The sequence below is a fragment of the Onychostoma macrolepis genome, chromosome 04 (assembly GCF_012432095.1).
Source record: "Onychostoma macrolepis isolate SWU-2019 chromosome 04, ASM1243209v1, whole genome shotgun sequence".
Taxonomy (NCBI): domain Eukaryota; kingdom Metazoa; phylum Chordata; class Actinopteri; order Cypriniformes; family Cyprinidae; genus Onychostoma; species Onychostoma macrolepis.
Window position 1 is genome coordinate 5,438,709 of NC_081158.1, and position 24,862 is coordinate 5,463,570.

A 24,862-nucleotide genomic window follows, 5' to 3' on the forward strand; every position below is an offset into this window, starting at 1 on the left:
TTACAGCACTGAGAGCAGCAGAGAGATGTTCTTATGTGACTGAGCTCAGATGACAGATAGAGAAAGCAGACAGTATTCTCCACAATACTTTCAGGCCACAATAATTATAGGCCGATCTCGAATCTCCCTTTTCTGCCTTAGATACTAGAAAAGGTAGTATCACCACAACTATGTTCCTTCTTAAAGAAAAATGGTGTCTGTGAGGATTTCCAGTCAGGATTTAGATCGTATCATAGTACTGAGACTGCTCTCATCAAAGTTACAAATGACCTGCTCTTATCATCCGATCGTGGTTGTATCTCTCTAATAGTGCTACTGGATCTTAGTGCCGCGTTTAACACTATCGACAACAAAATTCTTTTGAATAGACTAGAAAAAATTATGTTGGCATTAGTGGAAGTGCATTGGCATGGTTCAAATCATACTTATCTGACCGCCATCAATTCGTAGCAGTGAATGAAGAGGTATCATATTGATCACAAGTGCAGTTTGGAGAACACCTAGGCTCAGTACTAGGCCCGTTACTTTTCACGTTACCCTGGGAACATATCATCAGGAAACATGGTGTTAGCTTTCACTGTTATGCTGATGATACTCAGCTCTTTATTTCTTCGCAACCCGATGAAACATACCAATTTGCAAAACTAACGGAATGTATAGTTGAAAAAAAAAAAAAAACTGGATGACTAGTAATTTCTTATCAGTAGGATAGTTGTGTATAGGTTTATATTGTTTTACTTCATTGTTGTATGCCTGTATTTATGTAGCACCGTGGTCCTGTGAGGCATGACATTTCGTTCCACTGTATGCCCCCGCATGTAGCGGAATGACAATAAAGCTCAACTTGACTAACTTGACTAAATTCTGAAAAAAACAGTGTTAATTATCGGACCAAAAACTTCTGCATGTAATAACCTAGAACACTGTCTAATACTTGAGTCATTCCATGAAACCGGTACGATTTGAGTCCCTCTGACCTTTTTAAGTGTATTTTATTTATTGGGTCACCAAAATCTATTTTTAAAAGCTTTTTGTATTAATTGAAATGTCTCCTTTAATAAGGTTTAAAAACATGACATACATTTTATCTTTATATTAGAAATTATCTTGTTTTTTTCCGTAGACACCACCTATTTTGTCATGTCCCTCATGGCCTTCTATGAAAGTGCACTTGGGATTTGAATAATTAAATAAGAAAAAAGTTCATACATTTTGCCATTCTCATAAATATCTATCTGTGCTTTTTTGCTGGTAATGATTTTTTTCTAAGTAAATTCATGATTATTCATTAAAATCATATTATTTAGTTCCGTACCTCAGTAACCCCTCAACCCCGTTACACAAATCATTCTTCCCCCATAAAAATAATGAACTGATCCTTTTGTGACATCATTAATAGGAAGTGACATCATATAAGTCTTCTGAACAACATTGTGAGCAGACACAGGCAAGTTACCACCTTCTTTTATAATTATAACTCATTAATATTGTGATATCATGATTTTCAAGCTTAACGACAATCAACACCGTTACATCAAATTAAGATAGAAAACTATTACTTGTGAAAATGATCTTTGTTATTTTAACAATATACATGATTTCTTAATATCACGCATGCCATGTGCTCTCCTGTTATTCACTACATTTAGAACAGTGGCCATTTTGAGCAAAAAATCACAATACCGTCACACACAACCCCGTTACTTATGTGATCATAACAGGGTTGTGAGATTGTGACGGGGTTGTGTTTTTAACACTTTGGTTCTGAAATTATCCTAATTAAACTGTGTGTGTGTGTGTGTGTGTGTGTATGTGTGTTATGCCTAGATTTTCACATCTCAGTGTTAAGTAAATTGCTCTGAAAGAATGTTTGATTTAATGATATCGATTTAAACCTCTACAGACATCTATGAATCCATGATGGCACCGAAAACAGCGGCAGAAATGCAGAGGCAGTATCGTGCACGCCTAAATGCTGATCCTGAAAAAAGGGAGAAATACCTGCAGAAAGAATGCCAGAGATGGAGAAAAAATGTAGAGACAGGGAAAAAGAAAGGAATCAATGAGTTAAGTGACAGACAACAGCGGCTGAAGTGTAGAAAGTGGAGAGCAGCTTACAAAAGAAGCAAGGAGAGGAGAGAAGCACTGAGGAACTTAACCACTCCTCCACAAAGTCCAGATCATGCCCCAGAGCAGTATCCATGTCCAGGATCTTCAAGGTAGAGACCGATGAGCAGTTAAGAGAGTAAGAAAATGACTAGGCTGAGTGTTAGAGAATTAAAATAAAAGTGTAGTTAATAAAAGCTCTTTTAGTTGTTTACGGTGTATGTGTTTACTGACTGAAAGACCATCCGATTGATGGCTGCTCGCCGTTTTGGCAGCCATCAACCAGATTCCTTTTTTCAAGAACTTTTTCCTATCTACAGAGCCCTGATATCTTCCATCTTTTTCCCTGTGTTCTTTCCCCTTTTTTCCATCATATCCATTTCTCATCATTACTGACTATTAATTGTGTTTGTAGGCAACGTGTGGAGGGGAAGAAAAAAATAAGAAAAGAAAGATACAGGCTGAAGAAGAAAATAGAACAACTTCTACCAAAGACTGGGTAAACAAAGAAAACAGAACCAAAAATACAAAAAAAGGTGCCAACGTTTAAAGAAGTATTCTGATTCACCACGGTCAAAGGTAAAAGAGCTAACAGCAAATTGCCCCGTAAACCCCAGAATCAGGAAGACGTTGCTGTATCACCAAGGAACGAAGTCAAGATGCAGAAAAGGTTCCTGGTGGATACACTAAAAATATTTACAGAAGATTTTTATCAGAGAACTCATGAAAACATCTCATATTCCCTGTTTTGCCATCTTCGACCTTTTTGGGTTGTTAATCCAACGATCTCAGAACGAGACACATGCATGTGTAAATTGCATGAAAATCTGAGCTTTGTGGCTGAGAAGCTCAATCAGCTGAAATTAATTGAGACTAACAATCTCGATAAACTGGTAGAGAAGGTATGCTGCAACTCATCCAACAAGAGCTGTATATACGGAGATTGTGTACACTGCAAAGACAAGAGTGTCCCAATTTCTGGTACATATAGCAATACAACAAAAGTATCTTTCACCCAGTGGGTAACAGAAGATAAGGAGATGGATAAAAAGAAAGAGGGAGAAGAGAGGTCAACTGTCAAGGTCACCATCAAGAAATCTGTGGAGGACACACTGGAGAACCTCACTGAGCTGTTCCACATCTACCTACAGCGCTTCAAACAGCATCACTTCAACATCAAGCAGCGGTATGCCTTCTGCCACGAGCTGAAGAAGAACATGTCGGGGAAGAGGCCTTGATACATATTGACTTTTCAGAAAATTACATCTGCAAATACAGCTCCCAGATCCAAGCAGTCCACTTTGGGGCTTCACACCACCAGGCCACTCTGCATACAGGGGTGTTGTATGTTGGTGGAAAACCAGAGCCTGTGTGCTTCAGCACAATCTCTCCCTCCAGCAATATGGCAACACCTCAATCCAGTGCTGGATTACCTTCAGGCCACACGTCCACTAGTGTCTGTGCTGCACTTTTTTAGCGATGGCCCCTGTACACAGTACAAACAACGAGGCAACTTCTTTCTTTTTAGCACAGAATTAGACAGAAGAGGATTCAAGGCTGGCTCTTGGAATTTTTTTGAGGCTAGTCACGGCAAAGGAGCCCCGGATGGTGTCGGGGGAGCCTTAAAAAGAACCGCAGACATGATGGTGGCAAAGGGACGTGATATCCCGGATGCACACGAACTGTTCAAGGCCTTGACCGAGACAAACACAACAGTGAAACTGTTCTTTGTGAAGAGTGAGGATGTTGAGAATGCAATGGAGAAAATGCCAAAGCAAATACCAGCAGTCCCGGGAACAATGAGAATCCACCAGGTGATTACTCTGGCTCCAGGAGAACTGATACACCGTGATGTCAGCTGCATGTGCGCAACACGGCAGCAGTTTAACTGCAAGTGCTTCAACACACAGTGTTTCAGTTTTGGCCAGAAGGTACCAACTGCTGTGCCACAGTCAGCCAGTGAAGGGAATCCACAGCCACAGCACGAAAAGGAAATCCAGTGGGGAAGTCCAGAGCTTCTTGGGCAGTGGTGCATGCTCAGATATGATCAAGAGCTGTATCCAGGCATCATCCTTAGCACAGATGAAACACACGTGCAAGTGAAATGTATGCATCGTGTTGGGCCAAACCGATTCTTCTGGCCGGCTCGGGATGATATCCTCTGGTACCTGTTTGAGGATGTACTTGAAATCATTCCACCCCCAAAGCCTGTGACAAAGCGCCATGTGGAGATCTCGAAAGAGGTGTGGGCCAGATATTGAATTCCACGAAGTTATACGTTTTATTTTGATGACCTATTCAGTCGGTTTATAATGTTCTAATGTATACTATGTTATTGTTGTTATTGTTGTCGGGTTAATAAAACTCAGTTCAATTGCAATTTATATCTCTTGTCTTTCTTGGTCACATAATGAAATACAGTGTTTATAGAAAATCTTACAGTGAATTTGAGTAAAAAAAAAACTATTTATATGTTAAGCTGTATTTGTCTCTTCAACCCCGTTACCATCTTCAACCCCGTTACCCTAGTCTCAACCCCGTCACACCTACATTTTTATTAATAATTTTTTTAAGTTTATGAAAAAGTAATTTCATTTTTGTTGAACTCAGTCTGAAATGTTCAGAGCAATCATAAGAATACTGATTTTAGTTCAAATTCCGAGGTTAAGCCACTTAATGACGAGGTTGCTGTCACAAAAAGTTTCATTTCAGGCTTTAGTATAGCAAAAATGTGAGATTTTATATAACTTTTATATTTGCAAATACTGAATTAGTGTGAGGGACATCTTATTAATAGGAAAATGTTGATTTAAATACAAATACATTTTATGATCATATTCAGAGAGCTCCCATAGTGTCCATAACGGGGTTGAAGACTAATAGTGCCCATATCTTAAAATAATGACCAATAATAATAGGGATTTGATGCCTGAGGTGGGAAAATATGTTTTTCAGGAAGTGAAATATGCCATTAATGCTGTGGGGTGTTCAGAAAAGTAATACATTTTGGTGAAAAATCTAAAAATGTGTAAGTCCAAATCGTATCGGTTTCGTGGAATGACTCACTTGATGGTTGCTCTGTAAATTCTTTGTCATCAGTTAGGAACCTATAGGCGTACTTTTTGATAGCAATCTTTCCTTTGAAAAACATTTTTCCATCTTAAAAATATATCTAAACTATGACCTATATCTTCAATGTCAAATGCAGAAACGTTAACTCATGTGTTTATGACCTCAAGATTAGACTATTGTAATGCTTTATTGGGTGGTTGTTCTGCACGCTTGATCAACAAACTACAGTTAGTCCAAAATGCAGCAGCTAGAGTCCTTACTAGAACCAGGAAATATGACCATATTAGCCCGGTTCTGTCAACATTGCACTGACTCCCTATTAAACATTGTATAGATTTTAAAATCTTGCAAATTACCTATAAAGCCCTGAATGGTTTAGTACCTCATTATTTCAGCGAGCTCTTGTCGCATTATAGTCCTTCATGCCTGCTACGATCTCAAAACTCTGGCAATTTGATAATACCTAGAATATCAAAATCAACTGTGGGCGGCAGATCCTTTTCCTATTTAGCATCCAAACTCTGGAATAATCTACCTAACACTGTTCGGGAAGCAGACTGTCAGTTTAAATCTAGATTAAAGACCCATCTCTTTAACCTGGTTTACACATAATTCACTATAGTATTTCTATAATTCAAATCCGTTAAAGGGTTGTTAGGCTGCATTAATTAGATCAACCGGAACCGGGAACACTTCCCAAAACACACGATGTACTTGTTACATCGTTAGAAGAATGGCATCTACGCTAATATTAGTCTGTTTCTTTCTTATTCCGAGGTTACCGTAGCCACCAGATCCAGTCTGTATCCAGATCAGATGGTGGATCAGCACCTAGAGACAACCTCTACAGCCCTGAATTTCAGCGGAGACCAGGACAACGAGATGAGCCCCAGAGACAGATCCCCTCCAAAGACCTCATCACCTAGACGGCCATCAGGACAAGACCACGGGAACCAGATGAGTCCTCTTCACAATCTGACTCTGCTGCAGCCTAGATTTAAACTGCTGGTTTCATCTGGCCAGAGGAGAACGACACACTATTTCTCTGTAAAGCTGCTTTGACACAATTTCATAAAGGTTTCATAAAGTGCTTCATAAGGTTTAATACATACACTAAACAATTGATTTTGTATTTTATATATATATATATATATATATATATATATACACACACACACACACACACACACACACACACACAACAGTTATAAAGGGCGTCAGCAACCGTTCAGCACTCATTAACCAGCCGAGAGCAGACTTAACTCGACCAGATCTTCTGGAATTTGATCTAGATCCGCTGGCTCTGATGTCTCTATGGTGGTTAAACACAAGATATATTTTGTTTTGGGTAAATCAATTGGGCAGTCTTTGGTCTCATTAATCAATTATTTGTTCCAGAGCAAATAGTTTTGGCAAAATCTCACCATGTTTATGTAACTTCAGTGCTGTATCAGAGCGCTGCCTTTGTACTTTTGACTGAATTGCCTAGCAACTTTTATGATGGTTGTTGTTGTTTATTAAATAATATTATTCAATAAATAACATTTTATATAAATAATAGTAGTATTTAGTATTAGGAAACAGTGTGTGTGTGTGTTCGTGATGGTGATTTTATTTACATTGTCCTGCCATTAGATGGTGACGAGACTGTTTTACTAGTCAGCAGTAAAGACTTTTAAATTGAAAAATACTAAAGCGCAGTTTTGAACAAGTTATTTTTTCTTTCAACACCAGCTTGTACGCAGCCAACAAATGCACTGAGCAGCGCTGTCATCAGAAGCACCCTTAACAGATGAAAGGATAGTACGAACCTATCGGACATTCAAACTAATGTTTTATTGTGTGAATATGAGATTGAGCTGAAGAATGAATGCTGTATCAGACACAGGTAATCACATTCACTCAGTCAGTCTCTCTCATAATAATCTACTCCACATAATACAGTACACTGCTTTTAATACAGTAATACAATAAACTTTTAATGAACCAACTCAACATTCCTTCGTTACTAGTTCTAAAGTGACGTTGTGGAATTAGTAACAGAGGCTTGGGCTCAGCTGTTCAACTGTAAACTTTAGATTTGAATCCGTGGCAGAATGAAGTAGTTCTGCACAAAAGAGGGCTTTTAAAGACACTCCTTTGTTATTGTTTTATGTATTTACACACTTGTGCCTTCAAACTGTTGTATAAACGCAATATCACACCCGTAGACGTGAGATTTGGCTGTATATCGGCACGCTGTGATTACCTACGGCACTCAGCCTGTGGCCGAATCACAGCCGTACCGATATACAGCCATATCTCATGTTTACTCGTGGGTATAAGACAGTGCTACATAACTGAACTGAAGATCTGGCAACCTATCCAACATGTTTTGCAGCGTGGGCAATGTAGCCAATCACAGAGAGGGTTCCCGCGGGTCCTTAAAAAGTCTTAAAAGGTCTTAAATTTACTTTATCAAATTTAAGGTCATAAAAAGTCTTAAATTGTCTTAATTATGATTTCAAGAGGTCTTAAATTTGGGTACAGACCAGAATCGCGACACAGCTTAATGTGAGATTAAACTTCAAAAGCCTATAAATAAAATATGAGCGCTGCACGTTTCAAAGTCCGGTGCTGCGCTGCTTTGTGTTCTGCTGTTACCAGGTAAACAGTTAGAAAGCTGTAGTTTCAGAACTGGATTTCTAGGATCCTATAGTTTTTTTGTTGTTTGTTTTTTAATTATTTTATTTTATTTTTTTTTTTTGCATGTATGTATTGTGTCAGGTCTTCCAGCCAGTTCTATCAAACCTTTACAATTAATCCAGAACGTGGCAGCAAGATTAATTTTTAATGAGCCAAAAGAATGTAAGAGAGAATGAAGAACGTCACACCTCTCTATTCTAATTCTATTCTTTAAAAAAAAAAAAACTAACACTAGCTTTTCTAATCTTTTTGTATTCTGTTTTCTTTTTATTTATTATACAATTAACAAAACCAAAAAAGGCCTCTAACACTAGCTTGCTCTATTATTTTCTATTCTATGCTTTCTTTTTATTTATTATATAATTTTTTAAAAATCTCTTGCCACATGTACTGCGTTAGGCTAAATGAGACTTGTTATAGCACTTGCATATCATTGCTCTTTTGTTGATTTTGATTGCTTCCATTGTCCTCATTTATAAGTCGCTTTGGATAAAAGCATCTGCTAAATGACTAAATATTAGTGGCTCATACTATTTTATAGCACTTGGTATTCAATTCTGTATATTATTATTTTTAAGGAATAATGTAGTTATTTAATTGTATACACTTAATTATTGTCCTAACCAACTCCTAACCCTAAACATACCCGTTGGTAACCCTCTTGAAATATTTAACCTAATTTATTTCAATATTCAATATATTCTGGTTTAAAATTCAGTTTTCTTGGAAAGAAGACTTGTGTCTGTGCGAGACTTCAGTTAATTAGCTGCAGCGATTCACGTCTGATGTGCTGTTTGTTTGCATCTGTTTGTTTGATGTTTGAATCAGGGCTCCTCTGTTGGAATAGATGGTGCTGTCCCAAAAAATAGGGTCCTATGCAGTCCTAGAACTGCAGCCTGCAGTATTGCAGGAACATTGGGTTGTTTTTGTTCAGACCAATGCAAAAATCGACCCATGTTTTTACCCTACAAACATGCAGAGCTGTAAATATGAACTTGGTGGATCGATAAGGAGATAATTCATTATAAATATCTAAACACTAAAATGTGTTTGTATGTTATTTAATTGATATGTGACCCTGGACCACAAAACCAGTCTTAAGTGTCAATTTTTCAAAATTGAGATTTATACATCATCTGAAAGCTGAAAAGCTGATGTATGGTTTGTTAGGATAGGACAACATTTGGCCGAGATACAACTATTTGAAAATCTGGAATCTGAGGGTGCAAAAAAATCTAAATATTGCGAAAATCGCCTTTAAAGTTGTCCAAATGAAGTTCTTAGCAATGCATATTACTAATCAAAAATTTACTTTTGATATATTTACAGTAGGACATTTACAAAATATCTTCATGGAACATGATCTTTACTTAATGTCCTAATGATTTTTGGCATAAAAGAAAAATCAATAATTTTGACCCATACAATGTATTGTTGGCTATTGCTACAAATATACCCCAGCGACTTAAGACTGGTTTTGTGGTCCAGGGTCACATATAATAATTTATTGATAATTGTTTAAATTAATATAATTAATACTTTTGACTCATCCATTTTCTTACAAAATGGTTTAAAGGCTGAAATGTGAAGCGTATAATTTTATAAAACGTTTTGTTTCGTGAAAACTTCTATCTGAACTGTAAATCATGCTTTTTACATTCATTTTACAGTTTACCATAGACATTGCCCTACCCTGCTCATATGGTATTAATTTTATTTGTGCAGGTCTTAAAAAAGGTCTTAAAAAGTCTTAAATTTGAGCTTAAAAATCCTGCAGCAACCCTGACAGACATATCTGTTGATTTCTTGAACACAATGGCCAATCAGAAACGGTTTAGTTCGTCAGAATTCACTCACCGCTCAAAGCGTTTCTATTAAGTGCAGTTTTGCATCATCGTGAATCATCTCATGACTAAGTGCAAACAAGATGTAAATAAGAGATTCAATGTGCAATTTAGACAGTTTCATTGATTATAGCGGAATTTTGTAAGATCGCAATGAACTAAGATGAATGATGGCTTTTTAGTGATAATAAAGGGAGCGCACTTTGCACACTTTCTAGGCTGTAATCCATTCAGAATTTGTATGCAACTTTTGTTTTTCGGACACATACATGCTGCAAAGTTTCGGGAATGACATCCACATATTTATGATGGATTCGCTCTCGAAATAGCAGTGATTGATACAGTAAAAACCATAGCAGTGGACAGGTCACAAAATATATGTGAGGACACCTGCAGTGATTTAATTCTGGAACCGGTCCTGGCCAAACTTCCACAGACAGCGCGAATCCTGAGCGAGATCTAGTTCTTGGCCAACAGCGTGTGTAAATTTGATTGAGATCGGGACATATCAACCAGTAGGCTAGATTTTTCTATGTACACATAACCTGTAACCAGAAGGTTTGTAAAACATTTACAACTGATAAGTAGTTTACAATTTAGTTTAGGGGATAAAGAAAGTGTTTTAAAAATAGTTTTAGCATAATTGTATTTTTGTGCTTTTAACAGACCAGCTTACAACTTTAACGAATACATAAATTATATACAGATCATTTAGTAATGGTTTGATCATCATTTGTTCATGATTAACAAATGTTTATTGAGACAATAGTACAATGTTGACATTTCAGTGAATAATACGTGATTAATAATATATTAACTAGTAACCTATTAACCATTTACTAAGGATCTGTTTGATTATTTCATGATATGCTATTTTTTGAAGATAACTTATGACAGATTTTTAAATCGTTAGCATATTACTTAATGATCATTTATGAATGTATAGTCATGTTTTATAAATGATTAATTCATCTAATCACTTGTAAATGATTTATAACTTAATCTACAAAACATCAATAAAAATATTAACATATCTCAATATTAATCATTTATGAACACAGTCATGTTTTGTAAAAGATTAGTTAATCATTAAATGACTTACAACTGAATGTTATTATAAAGTGTTACCGAGGTAACTTACTAAACCTAACCTGGTTGGGAGCAGATTTTTTGAGTTTGTCTGATCTACAAAAGTCATTTTCACAAAAGGCTAACGTAAAATTCTTAAGCTGTATTTTGTTGACTAATTCATGTTTTCCCTGCCTTGTTTTGTTCCTTGCCTTGCCTGTGGTCTTTGACTTTGGACTGTCTGCCTAGTTTTGATTGTTTGCTGCCTGCTGACCTGTGCCTGTTTTATGGATTACTCCTTTTGTCTTGTCCTTGGATATTATTGTTTGCTATGGAAGCATATGTGTAGCAAAATTCAATTTGAAATGTAATATGCAAAATGGCAATGCTGTACGTAAAATGGCAATACATTTCTGTATTTTAAATTTAAATTTTCCCATACATATGTGCAACAATTAGTGCAAAATGAAAATGAAAATTCAATTATATAATTTAAATTTGCCATTTTCTACACTAGTTTTAATATGCAAATTAAAAATATTTTAAAGCTTTATAAGTTGCAAAATGAAAACGAAAATGTATTACCCAAATTGATTAAATATGTTTAACATGTCCAAGCAAAAACTGTAGCAAAATTATCATTTAAATGCTGTTTTTCCCTAAATGCATTTAGACTTAGGGGTAGGACACTTGGGATTGCATTTTCATAGTGATACCGTGTGATAAATAGCAAAATGCAGTGAGAATTTCAAAATGCATTCTGAGCCAAAGGTGCAGCAAAAGGGTAGCAAAATGGCGATTTAAAATGTCTTTTTATTTTTCTTAAATGCATTGACACTTACATATATGATGTTCCAACTGCATTTTCATTAAATACCCTGCGATGAATATAGTTTAAGTCATTGTATATTTGAAAATGCATTCTGAGTAGGGCCGAAATGATTAGTCAACATTATCGACAACGTCGACAATAAAAAATTGTCGACAAATATTTTTGTTGTTGAGTAATCGTTTGATCTCACATGACCTAATGCAAGAGCCTGCAATACTGCGGTTTGACCAGTGTGGCGCTGTAGCGCAAGAATGTAATTCAGCCCTCCTGGATGCAATTCAAGAGAAGACACACCTGAACCTGAGCGGCGTTTGATGAATATGTAAATATATATTGCGCGCTTTCCTCTCAGTAACAAAATAAACACAACAAAAACTGACAGCAGTGTGAAAGCAGTAGTTAAAAATATGTCTGATTCCAACGATGAGGATGTTTGCATGATCTCTGCAGTTCAGTACTCAAGTAAAGTCCGTTCACATCATGTTTATTTATATAGTACTTTATGCAATAGATAGCCTTAAATCAAGCAGCTTTACGGTATTAAACATGAGAAACCAGAGTCAGTGTCGCTTTCAGTTAGAATTACAACTTGATTTTCTGAAATAAAGCAGCTCTCCAGTGTGGAGCTAGCTAATGATAAAATGTTTTTATTAGTGGGGAAAAAATATTTAATTAAAGTGATAGTTTGTTTTACAGAAATCAAAGCTTGATCTAGCTCAGGACTGTTTTGGTTATCATACAGTAGGCTATTTTAAGACATTATGTTTTGAATAAAATAGTTTTTCCAAAGCATCTCATCACTTACCTTTATTTTGATTCTTATCACTTACAAAAGGAGATGTTAGGCAGAATGATGTGTGTAGCTAATTAAATGGTGAGAGAGTGTCTGTCTGTCATCTCATTTTGTGTGCCAAATACATCTATTTGTATAATGAATTGGTAACACTTTAACTAATGTTAACAAATGATACCTTATTGTAATGTATTAATTAACATGAATGAACAATACATTTATTAAATTCATGTATTAATGTTTGCTAATGTTGGTTAATAAAAATCCAGTTATTCATTGTTTGTTCATGTTAGTTCACAGTGCATTTACCAATGTTAAAAAACACAACTTGTGATTTTAATAATGCATTAGTAAATGCTGAAATTAACATGAACTAAGAATGAACAATACTCCTACAGCATTTATTAATCTTGGTTAATGTTAACTAATGTTAACCAATGAACCTTATTGTAAAGTGTTACCAATTAATTGTATAATAATTGTAATTACATAATATGCTTTTCTAAAGCTGAATTGACCTTTATGTTAGAATATGTATAACTTAATATTTTAACTAATTGCAAAAGCTGAATAATCAATCAAAGTCTACTGATTAATCAGTGAAATAATCGCCAATTAGTCGATTAATCGTTCAAATAATTGTTAGATTAATCGATTATCAAAACAATCATTTGTTGCAGCCCTAATTCCGAGCCGAGCACGCCCCCTATGTAGGAATCATTACATCAAGGTGGGGCTCGGCAACAGGACGCACGATAGGTCAATATTCACCATTAACCAAACGCTTTCCACCTGCCTCAACATCTCTCACAGTTTACACTCGGATTGATGCACATAAGCAAACAGACAGTGCTATTCTACACTTATTTCACATTTCTCAATGCTTGAGTCACTTTTTGAAACACTTCATACAGTGAATTACAACAGCATCTATGTGGCTAAACTGTAGATCATTTATCATTGCTTTGGCACAAAATGCATTTTTTTCCAAATGACATCCATTCTTTTCACAACACCAAAAGTCTATGTACAAAACAGGCCAATTTGCACAATAGCATTCGCCACTAATATGCTTTGCTACTGTTTGGCCGCTTTTGCTTACTGCTCTGCGCTTTGCTCCCTGCTCTTGTATTTTTCTCAGATTTTAATTTCAGCAGATCAGCACAGTGCTCACAGTACACATTTTTGATCAAAACTTTGAAACTTTCAGGACTGGAATAATAGTACAAAAAAGTAGAATTTTTGTCTAACGGCCTCTCACTGTCAGCAGTTTACATTCCCGAGATGGGAAAACACAGCTGCCAACATTCAAGCAGATGAGAAAGAAAATGCCTCTTCTAGAATCTACCTGCTGCATGAACTGCCACAGACTTCTACAAATAATTGAAGTTCTTGGAACAAAGTTACTTGCTGGATTACCAAACCAGGGGGGAAACACACAGCAGAGCTTCGTCACGGACCCCCTCAGGATGCAGTTGGTGAGTACTGTGAATTAGGGCTGTATATCACCAGCAAAGTCACGATACGACACATATCACGATACAGAGGCCACAATACGACACGTATCACGATACAGGACTGCACTGAATTTCACCTCAGAATAATTTAGTAAAACAGTTGAATATGTTATTAATTTCTTAATTTCATGTGCAAAATTGTTCAAAACTGGCTTAAATCTCCTTGTTGTCCTCTTTTTCTGGTTGAATATCCCTCTCGTTTCATCCCTGAGGCTTATAAATAACAAAAACAAATGCAATTTTAATGCATTATATGATTATATGAATTTTATTAATAAATTTCTAATATATATTCATTAATAAATAACTCAAGTCAAAATTATTATTTTTCATCTTTGACTGAGAGGAATGCAGGTGCTCAAAATTTCAATATTTTAAAAAAATATGTGATGAACATTTTAAACCTTGTACATGTGCAAATCTACAAAAAAAAAAGAAAAGAAATAAAAAAAATAGGACTTTCTATTTTCTCTTAAACTGTACACAGTTTTCACTAAGCTGTTTTTCTTATTTTTCAAGTTCTACATTTTCTACCCAAGAAGAGTCTCTGAGAACCTGACAGCTTGTAATTCTGGAGACTCCAGGAAGTTCTGGAAAATGGTGGCGCTGGAGAATAAAGATTTGATGGTTTACACCTAATTCTTCACATTAATTCTTAATTATTTTGCAGTTACTGTGTGTCTTTTCTTCTCCACCTGTTTTTGTCTGACCCTGCTGACCCAATGAGCATTTCGCTGACCAATGGTCATGTCTTAACTTTACAATTTCTGTATTGCATTAGTTTTGAATGTTTCTCATTGGGGATTTAATAATTTTTGACTTTTCAGTTAAATCTCTTTGTTGGCTCATTTTATCTGTAAAAGAAAACGTGCCTAATAATTCTGCACACATGAATATAAGGAGTTTTTCCAACCCGGTCTCACGGCAGTTCGTGATTTAGTCACGTAATTTAATCTATTTATTCGTGGCAGGGACACGTTTATTTCGTAAGTCCAGCACGTTTTTTTAAACTAATGCATTTCAATTGGATGCATCTTTCATGCAACAGCACGATTCTTTCTGCCAGTCGGGCTGCAGCAGAGAAGCTGTTTAATCAACATTTATTCACGAGATCTTATCACGGTTTATATATGTGCAGTGCTGCTGCTAGCCATTTTGGTGCCCTAACCATAATTCCTTTATGATTTTAAACAAAGACAGTTTGCCAGTCTTTTATATACCTCCTACTGTCAAAGTCAAACTTCGTCAGGTGCTGCACAAATTGCGCAATCCAACGGAGCACTGGGGGCACCATCTCTAGAGCAATTAAATACTCTTGTTATGCCTGAAAGGTGCCTAATAATATATACACTGATAATATCGGCATTATAATTATTGACTATGATTATTGATTTTTCATTAGGCTATTTTTGGTGCCCCCTTATGGAGTCAATTTAATGCCGCATATATATGCAAAAGAAAATAAAGTTTTGCAAAAGAAAATGAAGTATTGCAAGAAGAAAATAAGTTTTGCAAAGAAAAATAAAGAATTGCAAAATATAAATGAAACAGAGCAAAAGCAATAATTTTGCAATACATATTTTCCATGGCCATATCTACTAATTTATTTGCAATGGAGCTTTTATTTTGCGTTTCAGTCAAGTTCGAGTTTGCGATACCGTTTTCCCTTTGCGCTTCACGTTTTTGCACGTCTCACTTTGTGTCGCTGTTTTGACATGGGGGTGGAGTCAGGGGACGGGGACATAATACAGTGACATAATACGTTTTTAGCCATATCAAAACAGTAGTCATGGCATGGCGCTGGCGCTTTTAGGTATACAGCGACCTCTGGTGGTTGAAGTGTTAACCATAGGCTACGTACCGGACTGTATTGCACGCGATGTAGACAACATTCGAATTAAGTTTATTATGAATAAATGTTACATAAAGTATAATAAAATAGGCCGACAAGAAAACATTTTTATCCATCCCACAAGTCTTGTAAGTCCATGTATTTTATTAGTATTGGTAATATTTTTATATTCGTTGTTAATGTAGGCTATTTGATTTATTTTCCCTTCATTTCGATCTCTTAACGTTCAGGGCTGTATAATAATAATAATAATAATAATAATAATAGCCTAATATACACATATATTACATAAAAGACACGATCAACGGACTGTGGGATGGATAAATATATTTGATCAGTCTCTGATAATCCCAGGTTGCTATGGTCACGCGGGTTTGTTTATGCATGATTAAACTCATGGCCACGACATACAGTATTATCACGTTCCCACGACTTAATATCTCGTGGCCACGACAAAACTAAACCAAAAGACTTTTTCATCTTTTTAAACTTCCAGTGCCAGTCATTTCTTAATTTATGCCAGGAGTTATGTAAATGAAAACGAAGTCGAGATGGATATGAAGCTTGAGTCTTAGACCTTTTTAATGATGTATAGTTTGTGAAGTTAATTGCATTCTTTTACATTAAAACTAGCAGTAACTCTGAACTAATGTAAACAAAGAGCGCTGTGCACAGGTTAAGAGATTTTAAACAAGCACTATTAATGCACATTTAGTTAACCAGATGAAACAATACACATTTTAATGCTATAAAAGTGTGCACACATTGAGAGAAATAAACAGCAGATGTTCATATTAACAACTTCTTTAACTTGAGCAAACGCTGCTAATACACATATACATTTGTTAATAAAATGAAAACATGCATGTTTTAAAGCTAGTGAATAAAAGGAAACGATCCACCCGCATGCCTCTGCTCAATGACGGTGCCTGGATCAGCTGTGATCTGCGTCTCGGGCCGATGACGTCACTTCCAGGGAGGCATGCCCAGGCCTGTTAGACACGCCCCCGTCCCCTGACTCCACCCCCATGTCAAAACAGTGCCACAAAGTGAGACGCGCAGAAACGTGAAGCACAAAGGGAAAACGGTATCGCAAGATCAAACTTGACTGAAACGCAAAATAAAAGCTGCATTGCAAATAAATTAGTAGATATGGCCATGGAAAATATGTATTGCAAAATCATTGCTTTTGCTCGGTTTCATTTATATTTTGCAATTCTTTATTTTTCTTTGCAAAACTTATTTTCTTTTGCATATATATATATATATATATATGCAGCATTAAATTGACTCCATACCCCCCAGCAAGTCGGTGCCCTACGCACTGCGCGTGGTGGGAGTGGCGGCGCTGTATATTAATTATGAATATCGACATTTATTTAGATGTTATCATTGTATTCATTCATTTCTTTATTTTAATAATATTATTTTGGTCTTATTACCGGTGAAATATTACAGTAAGCCAGAACATGGGCCGAGCGGGGCTCATTCCAAGCCCATTAGCCACAATGCAATGCGGACATTCATATCACAGCATCTGACAGCGATCAGCGGGTCATTAACGACAGTATAGGCTATCGCATTTATAAGCAGCCTTCACAATATATTTAGAGTCTAAAGTTAAAAAAAAAAATTTAAAAGCCCAAAGATCTGTAGGCCTATCTCTGCTAAATGAATTTAACATACGTTTGTGGTGCCCTTTATTTTAAGTTTCTTTTTTTTTTTTTTTTTTGGTTCTTTTTATTTAAACTATATTGTTACTAAATGTGAAAATGTGTAAAAGTAATGTGTCAAGGACTTGATATTGAATTCTGTAATTTTAAAAATTCACTAAAAAAAAAAAAAAAAAGAATAAATTGCGCATCTTACAGCAAAAAAAAAAAAAAAATTACATTTAATCTGTGTTTTTGTCACCAGCAATACAGTATGTTGCTCAGTTTTGTTACAGTAAGTTAAGCTCCGAATTTTTTTTAAAGTTCCAGTGAGTTTCTTCTGTTGTGCTGTTGGGAAAAAAAAAATATTTTAATTCGTTCGCAATGTTTTAGTAATTTTAATTTTTTTTAATTTTAATTTTTCGCAATGTTTTTTTTTTTTTTTGCACAACAATATCCGGGTGACGGCGTTACTGCCAATTAGCTACTACTTCCTCTGGAGTCGTTGAGTAAGGTAGGATAAAATTATTGGCAACCTCATGAACAAGTAGCCTATATAATTCGATGAAATATGTATGCAAAAGTGTATTAGTCAAGTATGTTGCTGGGGTATTGTCATGACTGCCTTATGCCCTTTTTTAACTTTTTGTGACATTGCTTTGGTGTTTCCATTTGTCTAATATAAAACCCTCTCGGGGTTGTATTCACTATAACAACCGCATCTCTCTACATTATCCTATTACATGGCTACTTACCAAATAAATCAATCATTTGACACAAAATATTGAGTTTATTTTATTGATTTAAATACGATTTTATTGCTTCCGCTAAAGAAAATAGTCCGTTCAGTTTTTTACGGTTGTAATCCTGCAACGTAAACTTCTGTTTAATTATCCGGACTTCTTTCAGCGGATTGATAGTTGTCTTCCAGACTCGAGTGAACAGAACTGCTTACATTTTAGTTTTTGAGATCTTCAGTGCTCATTAAAAAAGTTATATTTAGCTGCACCAGTCACAAAAATGTTATATTTTATCCATTGTTAAGTAAATTCATTGTCTCTGTCCCATTAACTCCCTTCCCCTAAACGAGTGTTTTTTTTTTTTTTAGATTCTACCAACCTACCTACTAGTAGATCACCAGTAGATCACCACAACCAAAGGCCCTTTTAAGCGCCAACCTATCTGGATTTGTGCACTCATTTCTGTCTGTGTCTCTTATCTCTGTCTGCCCCTCTCTCTGTTTCTGTGATGAACACTACACGTGTCACGGACTGTCAAGATGACTATTACATGGAGGGGAGACGGATGACTCTTGAAATGAGCTTAGAACATGTTCTGACTGAAGCCAGGGTAGGTGCATTTTAGGTGTTGAATTTTTGGATGCAGTGGAGTGCCTACATCGAGTCCTATTCTATGTATTGCCACATACAAAAAACAACTATCCATTGTATCTTAATGGTTGAAGAAATATTTAGGCTATAATAATCACTCTGTAGCTTATCAGAAAACAGTATTATATAAGGCTATTATATAAGCCTAGGTACCTCAGACTCATTCAGTCTGTGATTGCATCTAGCTGCTCTCAATTCTCAAACATTTTCATGAAAGGGGTGTAGAGTTGGTTTTTACTTTTGAACTCCTTGGTCCAGCTAAACTCAATGCATTGATCAAGGATTCTTTCTTGAATTTAATTTCCATCAATGGTAATATTTCTAAACTCTGATCTTTTTTCAATATTCAGCTTTTTCCCCCTTTTTTTGGCTTTGCTTTGCAATGAAAATAACAGTACTCAAACATTACAGAATACATCTTGTCACTATGATAAACCAACAAAAATATACTAATTTGAACTATGCTGGTGTGATTCTACTCAAGATGTAGCCCAAGTGTCTTAAAGTGTGCCAGCTGATTGTTTCTAAAAGCTCAGGTATCCATGGGTTTGTTTTCTTATAACCCAAGGGCGTTATGACATGCACCAGCAATTGTTTGCATGTCAAACATGCCAGCAGCAGTGGGCTCCAGAGTTCATGGACCTCGTAAACAGTGGATACTGGCCAGCTTCCACCAGCTCTTCTATTTTGTATTCCCTCAACCTTTTCAGCAGTGTAAGAGAACTGAAAGTCATCGCTCCGGCACTGTCCAGACAAGCCTTTGCAAAGCTGCTGGAGCATCGTACAAAGTGTGGTGGGCGGGTAAGTGTTCACCATATTATAGAATTGTTTAACATATGAAGACATCTCCGAGTAACAATTAATATAATGCATCTTTCAGTCAGGACCAGTGTGCGGGGACACGCTGCAGCGCAGCTTCCTGGAGTTTTCCTATTGTGCTTTTGAGGAAGATCACTTGTCCTGCGGTGCACCTTTCACCTGCCCCGCTTGCACCCCAGACATGCTGGCAATCTCTGTGGATGGCAACAGGAAGCTATACCGGTTTCTCCGAAACGGAAGGTGATATTTTTTTCTTCCAGTATAGATTGATCTGGATTTTTTAGATTCAATATTCAGCATGGATAAATGTTCTGTTTCGTTTCTTCCTCAGCTCCGACTCCGACGTTTTTTGAAGGGGCATTTATCGCAGAAGACACATCTGTGTCTGCATTTGTTGATGTCTTGCATAAAGCTGTGAAACAGGCAGGTTTCAAATTATTTGTTAATTGAATTACTATGCTTTGACAGCCCAGATTTTCTTTGCATTGGTGAAAAACTGCCCTCAACTTCAAAATACAAGGTGTATATACAGTATGTTTATAGTGTGTTTCATTTACATCACAGCTACCTGGACAAGGCAGATGTGGGAGCTCCTCGTGGACAGCAGCGAAGGAGACTTCTAGGAGGACCTTCAAGTTGGACGAAGAGGGCATGGAGGTTGCGGTGTGTCGGCATGGTTTCCTCCTTAAAGCGCTTAATATGTTCAGAGGTGAGATTATAATAAATTGTTTGCTGTTAAATGTAACTTTGTATTGTTGTTATTTGTATGTAGCTTTAGACAAAAGCTAAATAAAATAATAATATGGAGAAGCATCTCAATTATCACTATTAGTTCAGCTTATACCATTGCTTGGTTGAGTTTCCCATTATGATGCTCTCTTTAGAATGTACAATAATAGGATATTTGCATTTCTAATACAATTTGTATATCCCTAGGTGAAATCTTTGCCTACCCCATGTATCTGCACAAGGAGTTGATGAGTTCAAAGCCAAGGTTTATCGCCATGGATGTAATGTGTAAATACTGGCCATATTTACACAAATCAGCAAACATCCTTCCTGATCTCCAGGGGCTAACATCAATCAGGCCTTTCCTAAGCGTCATGCACGCTACAGCACATTCCACTAAGTGTGAGGTATGTTCAGTGTTTATTATGTTTAACTGTATCATCGGAAAATAAGTCCCTCTGCTGCGCATCAGGGTCCGGTTCGCCTTGTCGTTACTTATTATCCGATAATGACCGGCGGACATTACATTATCCCTTACATGTCTTCTTACTTCTAGATTACATGGAGTGGCAAAAACCAAGAAGGAGCAGGGTCAACTGCGGGGGAGGAAGTTGAACAGGTGAACAGCTACCTCTCCCGCTGTGCCTTAACGACTAAATACATGTTGAAAGGAGGTGATTGTAGTATTTCTCTTCTAATGTAATTTTTTATTGCTTATTGCATGACATTCACTCAACATTTACTCTCAACAGCACGTGTGGATATGCTTACAATCCATGCTATGGCCTGGAACTACAAAAAAATCACAACACTACATCGGGCATTGTCTGCAAGATATGTGAAGGTGTGTTCTCTGTAAATGGTTTGTGTAGCTTTGTGTAACTGCATTGTTTAACTGTCGCATTAGACTTGCCAGAGGCTTCAGGAGGAGACTGCAAGTCTAGCGGAGCTTAAAGAAAGCTTGGCTTGCACCGATAAAGCAGTGTGGGTGTCTGATGTGAGGGAATGGGCAGCTGGCGGTAAGTTTGAACCAATAACATGTTTCACTTTGTGCTTCCTCATTGGCGGCGATCATTTAGATCATGATATTTAAGCTGCCTACTGCTTACTATGCTGCATGCCACTATCTCTGTAATCCTTTTTTGGCACCCACCCCCTCCCAACTCGTCCTTCTTTACACTATTGTGTTTTTGTGTTGTGTTTCCAGACACAACAGGTACTTCCCTAGAGCAGTCCATTGAGGGACGTTACCTTAACGTGAGGCAGCGGAAGCAGGCTCTATACCGCCAAAATGGTATAATTACATTGTCTATAGATAATTGCTCACTGTATTTTTGGTCACTGTTTTTACCTTCTGCTTCATGTCTTTACAGATAGTGGCAAGTTCCGTCACCGCCTGCGGAGGAAAATTGCTGAGAGCAAGAGACTGCTATTGAAAGACATAGAGACCTATAACAGTCATGAGCCTGCCATGCCAATTGATGTTAATGAAGTGGAGCAGTCGCTATCAGGAGACAACCCGTCCCCAACATGGCCGTGGGAGGTTCATGGCAGCGGTAAGCGGAGTTTCCTGAGGCCTCTGATTTATTTTGTAAAGACTCAAGTCAAAATTGTTATTTATACATTTTCTTTACCTCTGTTGTAGCACAAATCAAAGACAAGTTAAAAAATTTTAACAAAGCCATGCTGAAAATGAGCCTGGAGGAGGAAAGGACAATACTTGTTCAGGAGATGGCCCAGCACTGCTCATGGTTGCAGAAGTTGCAGGCAACTCTTAAAAGAAAAACTTCAGAGGAAGGCAAGTTTCATCTTTGTAACCATACCAATCAAACAAGGAAGTGATGGTGATAAGGACACCATACTTTAACTTTACCTAACAAGAGACGCATCTTACTACAAAGCAGTTGAAAAACATTACACTGACCATCTAATTTTGGTGAGTTATAACAAATATTACAAAGCAAGTGGGTATGTCATGGTAATTTGGATTTGTTTTTCACTTTTCACTTACAGCCAAGCGAAATAAGGGCCTTTCCTGTCTCTGCGACGGTCGTTGTCACATTTCACGCTCACTTCCGGGGCTTGATCGTGACTCCGCTGGGCTTCCTCGAGGTGAACGGCCAGGCCCACCGAAGTTAGGAGAGTGTTGGTGTTGCTTCTTGTTTTTCATATATTTAACTATGAGCTAACACATTTCTGTCATGACAGCTCTCAGAGTGTTTAGCGTGAAAAATTATGAATGTTTCCCCATTAAATGATGAAAATGGTACTTATGAATGTTTTTAAACGTTCAAAGCATCCCAGCTTTTTTTAATGTATTAAGAATGTTTTTTTTTTTCTTGGTTTATGTGAATGGAGGAATATTTCATTCTGTCAATTTGAAAATGTTATGAAAGCATTATTTCAGATTGTTTAATGAAATAATAAGATCATAAACAAATCCACATGATATTGCTGTATTTAATCTTTCCCCGTTGTATTTTAAAAAACGGTCATAGTTACAGGGTTTCTTTCGACGGCACAAGCTGAGCACAAACGAGTGGCACTGGTTTCGAGAGAGTTAGACGGTATGGGGTGGAGAGTGACTGTCTCAAAATCAAAAATCATCACTGTCTCAAATTATGTTTGTTATTTCTAAGAAGGAGAAACAAATACAAGGTTCATTTTAACGGCACAAACCGAGACAACAAACAACAACCGTTTTGTGTGAGTTAGATAAACTGGGGTGGAGAGTGACGTCACAGCTCTCAGGAAGGAAAACAGATACCGTTTTTATTTTAACGGCACAAACTGAGCACAAACAAATTGCGCCGATTTGGAGCAGTTTGGGCAACATGGGGATGTCACGCGGTTGAAAAAAATTACGTTTAATTCCTCAAACACTAAACCAGTACAAACATTTTCAGCAAAGAGAAAGAAAACATTGCGCTCAGAAAATCTCGTTGGAGGTTTTGAGCTAAATATAGTGAATGTGTAAACATGCCTGAATACCTATTTCAACTTATTTAAACTATTGTTTCAGCTCAAAACTCACTTTCAGACACCAGCAAGTGTTAGAAATAACTTCCTATTGATCTGATATGTATTCTGATGACAGTTTGAGGCATGAATGTGTCACAGGTCAGGGTGGACACTTAAATAACCGGCCGTCACACCTGACTTGCACACCACCAGGAGGAGCTGCACCACAGGACACAACAGGCGGGACAACAAAAAGTATATATATAAAAAAAAAACTCTTTATTCACTTTAAAACATTTCTTTAAAACGATTACTATAGTGACTTCGACGTTCTCTTCAACAGGATCCGAAGTGAATATGCTTCACAACCTTAACAGGCTCTTCACTGGACTCGGACGGAGAGGAGGTGTAGGATCAGAACGAGTCAGACAAAACTAAGATTTGATCAGAACATCGAAACATGAGGAGCCGAAATTCCAGAAGAGGCCCCAAGAAAACAGGACATCATAAATCAGATTCCTAGCGCCATGATCCTGGAGCAAGCCTTACCAACAAGTCTCTTTCACAGAACAGCTCGCAACATTAAGACAAAAGAACACTTATTGATAAGTACAATGCCGGAATGAGATCGTCAAATTTGGGACGAATAATCAAGATTAATGGTCAAAGAGATGGCCATCACATGTGTTCTACGAGAGAAATCACGAGCTTCGTTAGATTGACTTTTCCCCCACCCACAAGACAAAGACTGAGACTGAAATTCCTCTGTCCAAAGAACATGTCTTTTGGTCTCCACAGAACTACACAGAGACTTTTTTTCATATGCACATAAAACCATCCTAAAAGGACATTTCTAGGCATAACACTATATTATGTATGTAACCCACACATTAGACTGTTTTAAGCACATATTATGTATGTCTTTTTAATAACTATTGAATGACTTTAAGGTATTCGTGTTTGGTATGTATGAGCTTGACAATTCTAGCTTGAAACGTTTCTTCCAATTGATTCTTTGTCAAATGTATCATATTCTGGTTATAGAAATCACATCCAAAAGCATACTTTGCCATCAAATCTCCCCTCTTCCCTTCTTGCCCTTCTCTCTTCTTGCCACCGCGTTTTGACGCTGTTTTAGCGCTCTTTGAGCGTACTCTGGCCTACAGACCAGTTGCTACTTAACACCACGATGAGAAGAAAAACCACCTAGTCTCGTTACTCATTTTATTCTTTTACTTTAGTTTCTTTTCTTTCCGTTGAGTCTCGTGTTCAAAAGTTAAGTTTGCCGCAAAGTCCAGCTCCGACTGCACCCGCTTCAAACTTCAACCAGCAACGGACTCCAAGACCATCCTCAGCCAATGTCCAACCATTGGCTTCCCAAGACATCACTTCAAAGACTACTGAACTTCCAGCCAATCACCAACTCGGAAAAACCCCTTTCCTGCAATGACGACGACAGAAGGGAATCCCAGTAACACAAAGGCAACGCAAGCAAGTACCTCCAGGTCTAACTGAACTGGTGCATTTAATATACATTTTTG

The 24,862-nt window shown here is 37.0% G+C and overlaps 1 protein-coding gene across 5 annotated transcripts; it reads left to right on the forward strand.

Annotated features, from left to right (window-relative positions):
- Positions 1–94: 94 nt before the first annotated feature.
- On the forward strand, positions 95–24,245 carry LOC131538897 (uncharacterized). 5 transcript variants are annotated; one of them, XM_058773042.1, is made up of 20 exons: positions 95–6,225; positions 6,913–7,066; positions 13,671–13,878; positions 14,437–14,544; positions 17,906–17,935; positions 18,530–18,771; positions 19,381–19,613; positions 19,693–19,871; positions 19,963–20,054; positions 20,196–20,340; positions 20,568–20,767; positions 20,917–21,034; positions 21,113–21,204; positions 21,268–21,379; positions 21,568–21,654; positions 21,734–21,916; positions 22,006–22,158; positions 22,374–22,505; positions 23,481–23,576; positions 23,665–24,244. In XM_058773042.1, the coding sequence occupies exons 8-20, from the start codon at positions 19,832–19,834 to the stop codon at positions 23,757–23,759; spliced, it is 1,545 nt and encodes a 514-aa protein (XP_058629025.1). In that variant the 5' UTR covers positions 95–6,225; positions 6,913–7,066; positions 13,671–13,878; positions 14,437–14,544; positions 17,906–17,935; positions 18,530–18,771; positions 19,381–19,613; positions 19,693–19,831; the 3' UTR covers positions 23,760–24,244. The 5 variants fall into 5 exon arrangements, with proteins under 5 accessions (XP_058629025.1, XP_058629026.1, XP_058629027.1 ...); XM_058773043.1 differs by lacking the exon at positions 17,906–17,935 and having other exon boundaries at positions 95–2,219; positions 2,522–6,225; XM_058773044.1 differs by lacking the exon at positions 17,906–17,935 and having other exon boundaries at positions 22,374–22,472; positions 23,665–24,245.
- The last annotated feature ends 617 nt before the right edge of the window (positions 24,246–24,862 follow it).

What these genes read in the sequence shown, in the direction of transcription:
- LOC131538897 (XM_058773040.1), top strand. Translation starts at nt 19,832, where the DNA reads ATGGCAACAGGAAGCTATACCGGTTTCTCCGAAACGGAAG. An exon ending in GGCTCTATACCGCCAAAATG is followed by an intron (nt 21,655 to 21,733) that starts GTATAATTACAT and finishes ATGTCTTTACAG; the next exon opens with ATAGTGGCAAGTTCCGTCAC. An exon ending in GTGGGAGGTTCATGGCAGCG is followed by an intron (nt 21,917 to 22,005) that starts GTAAGCGGAGTT and finishes CCTCTGTTGTAG; the next exon opens with CACAAATCAAAGACAAGTTA.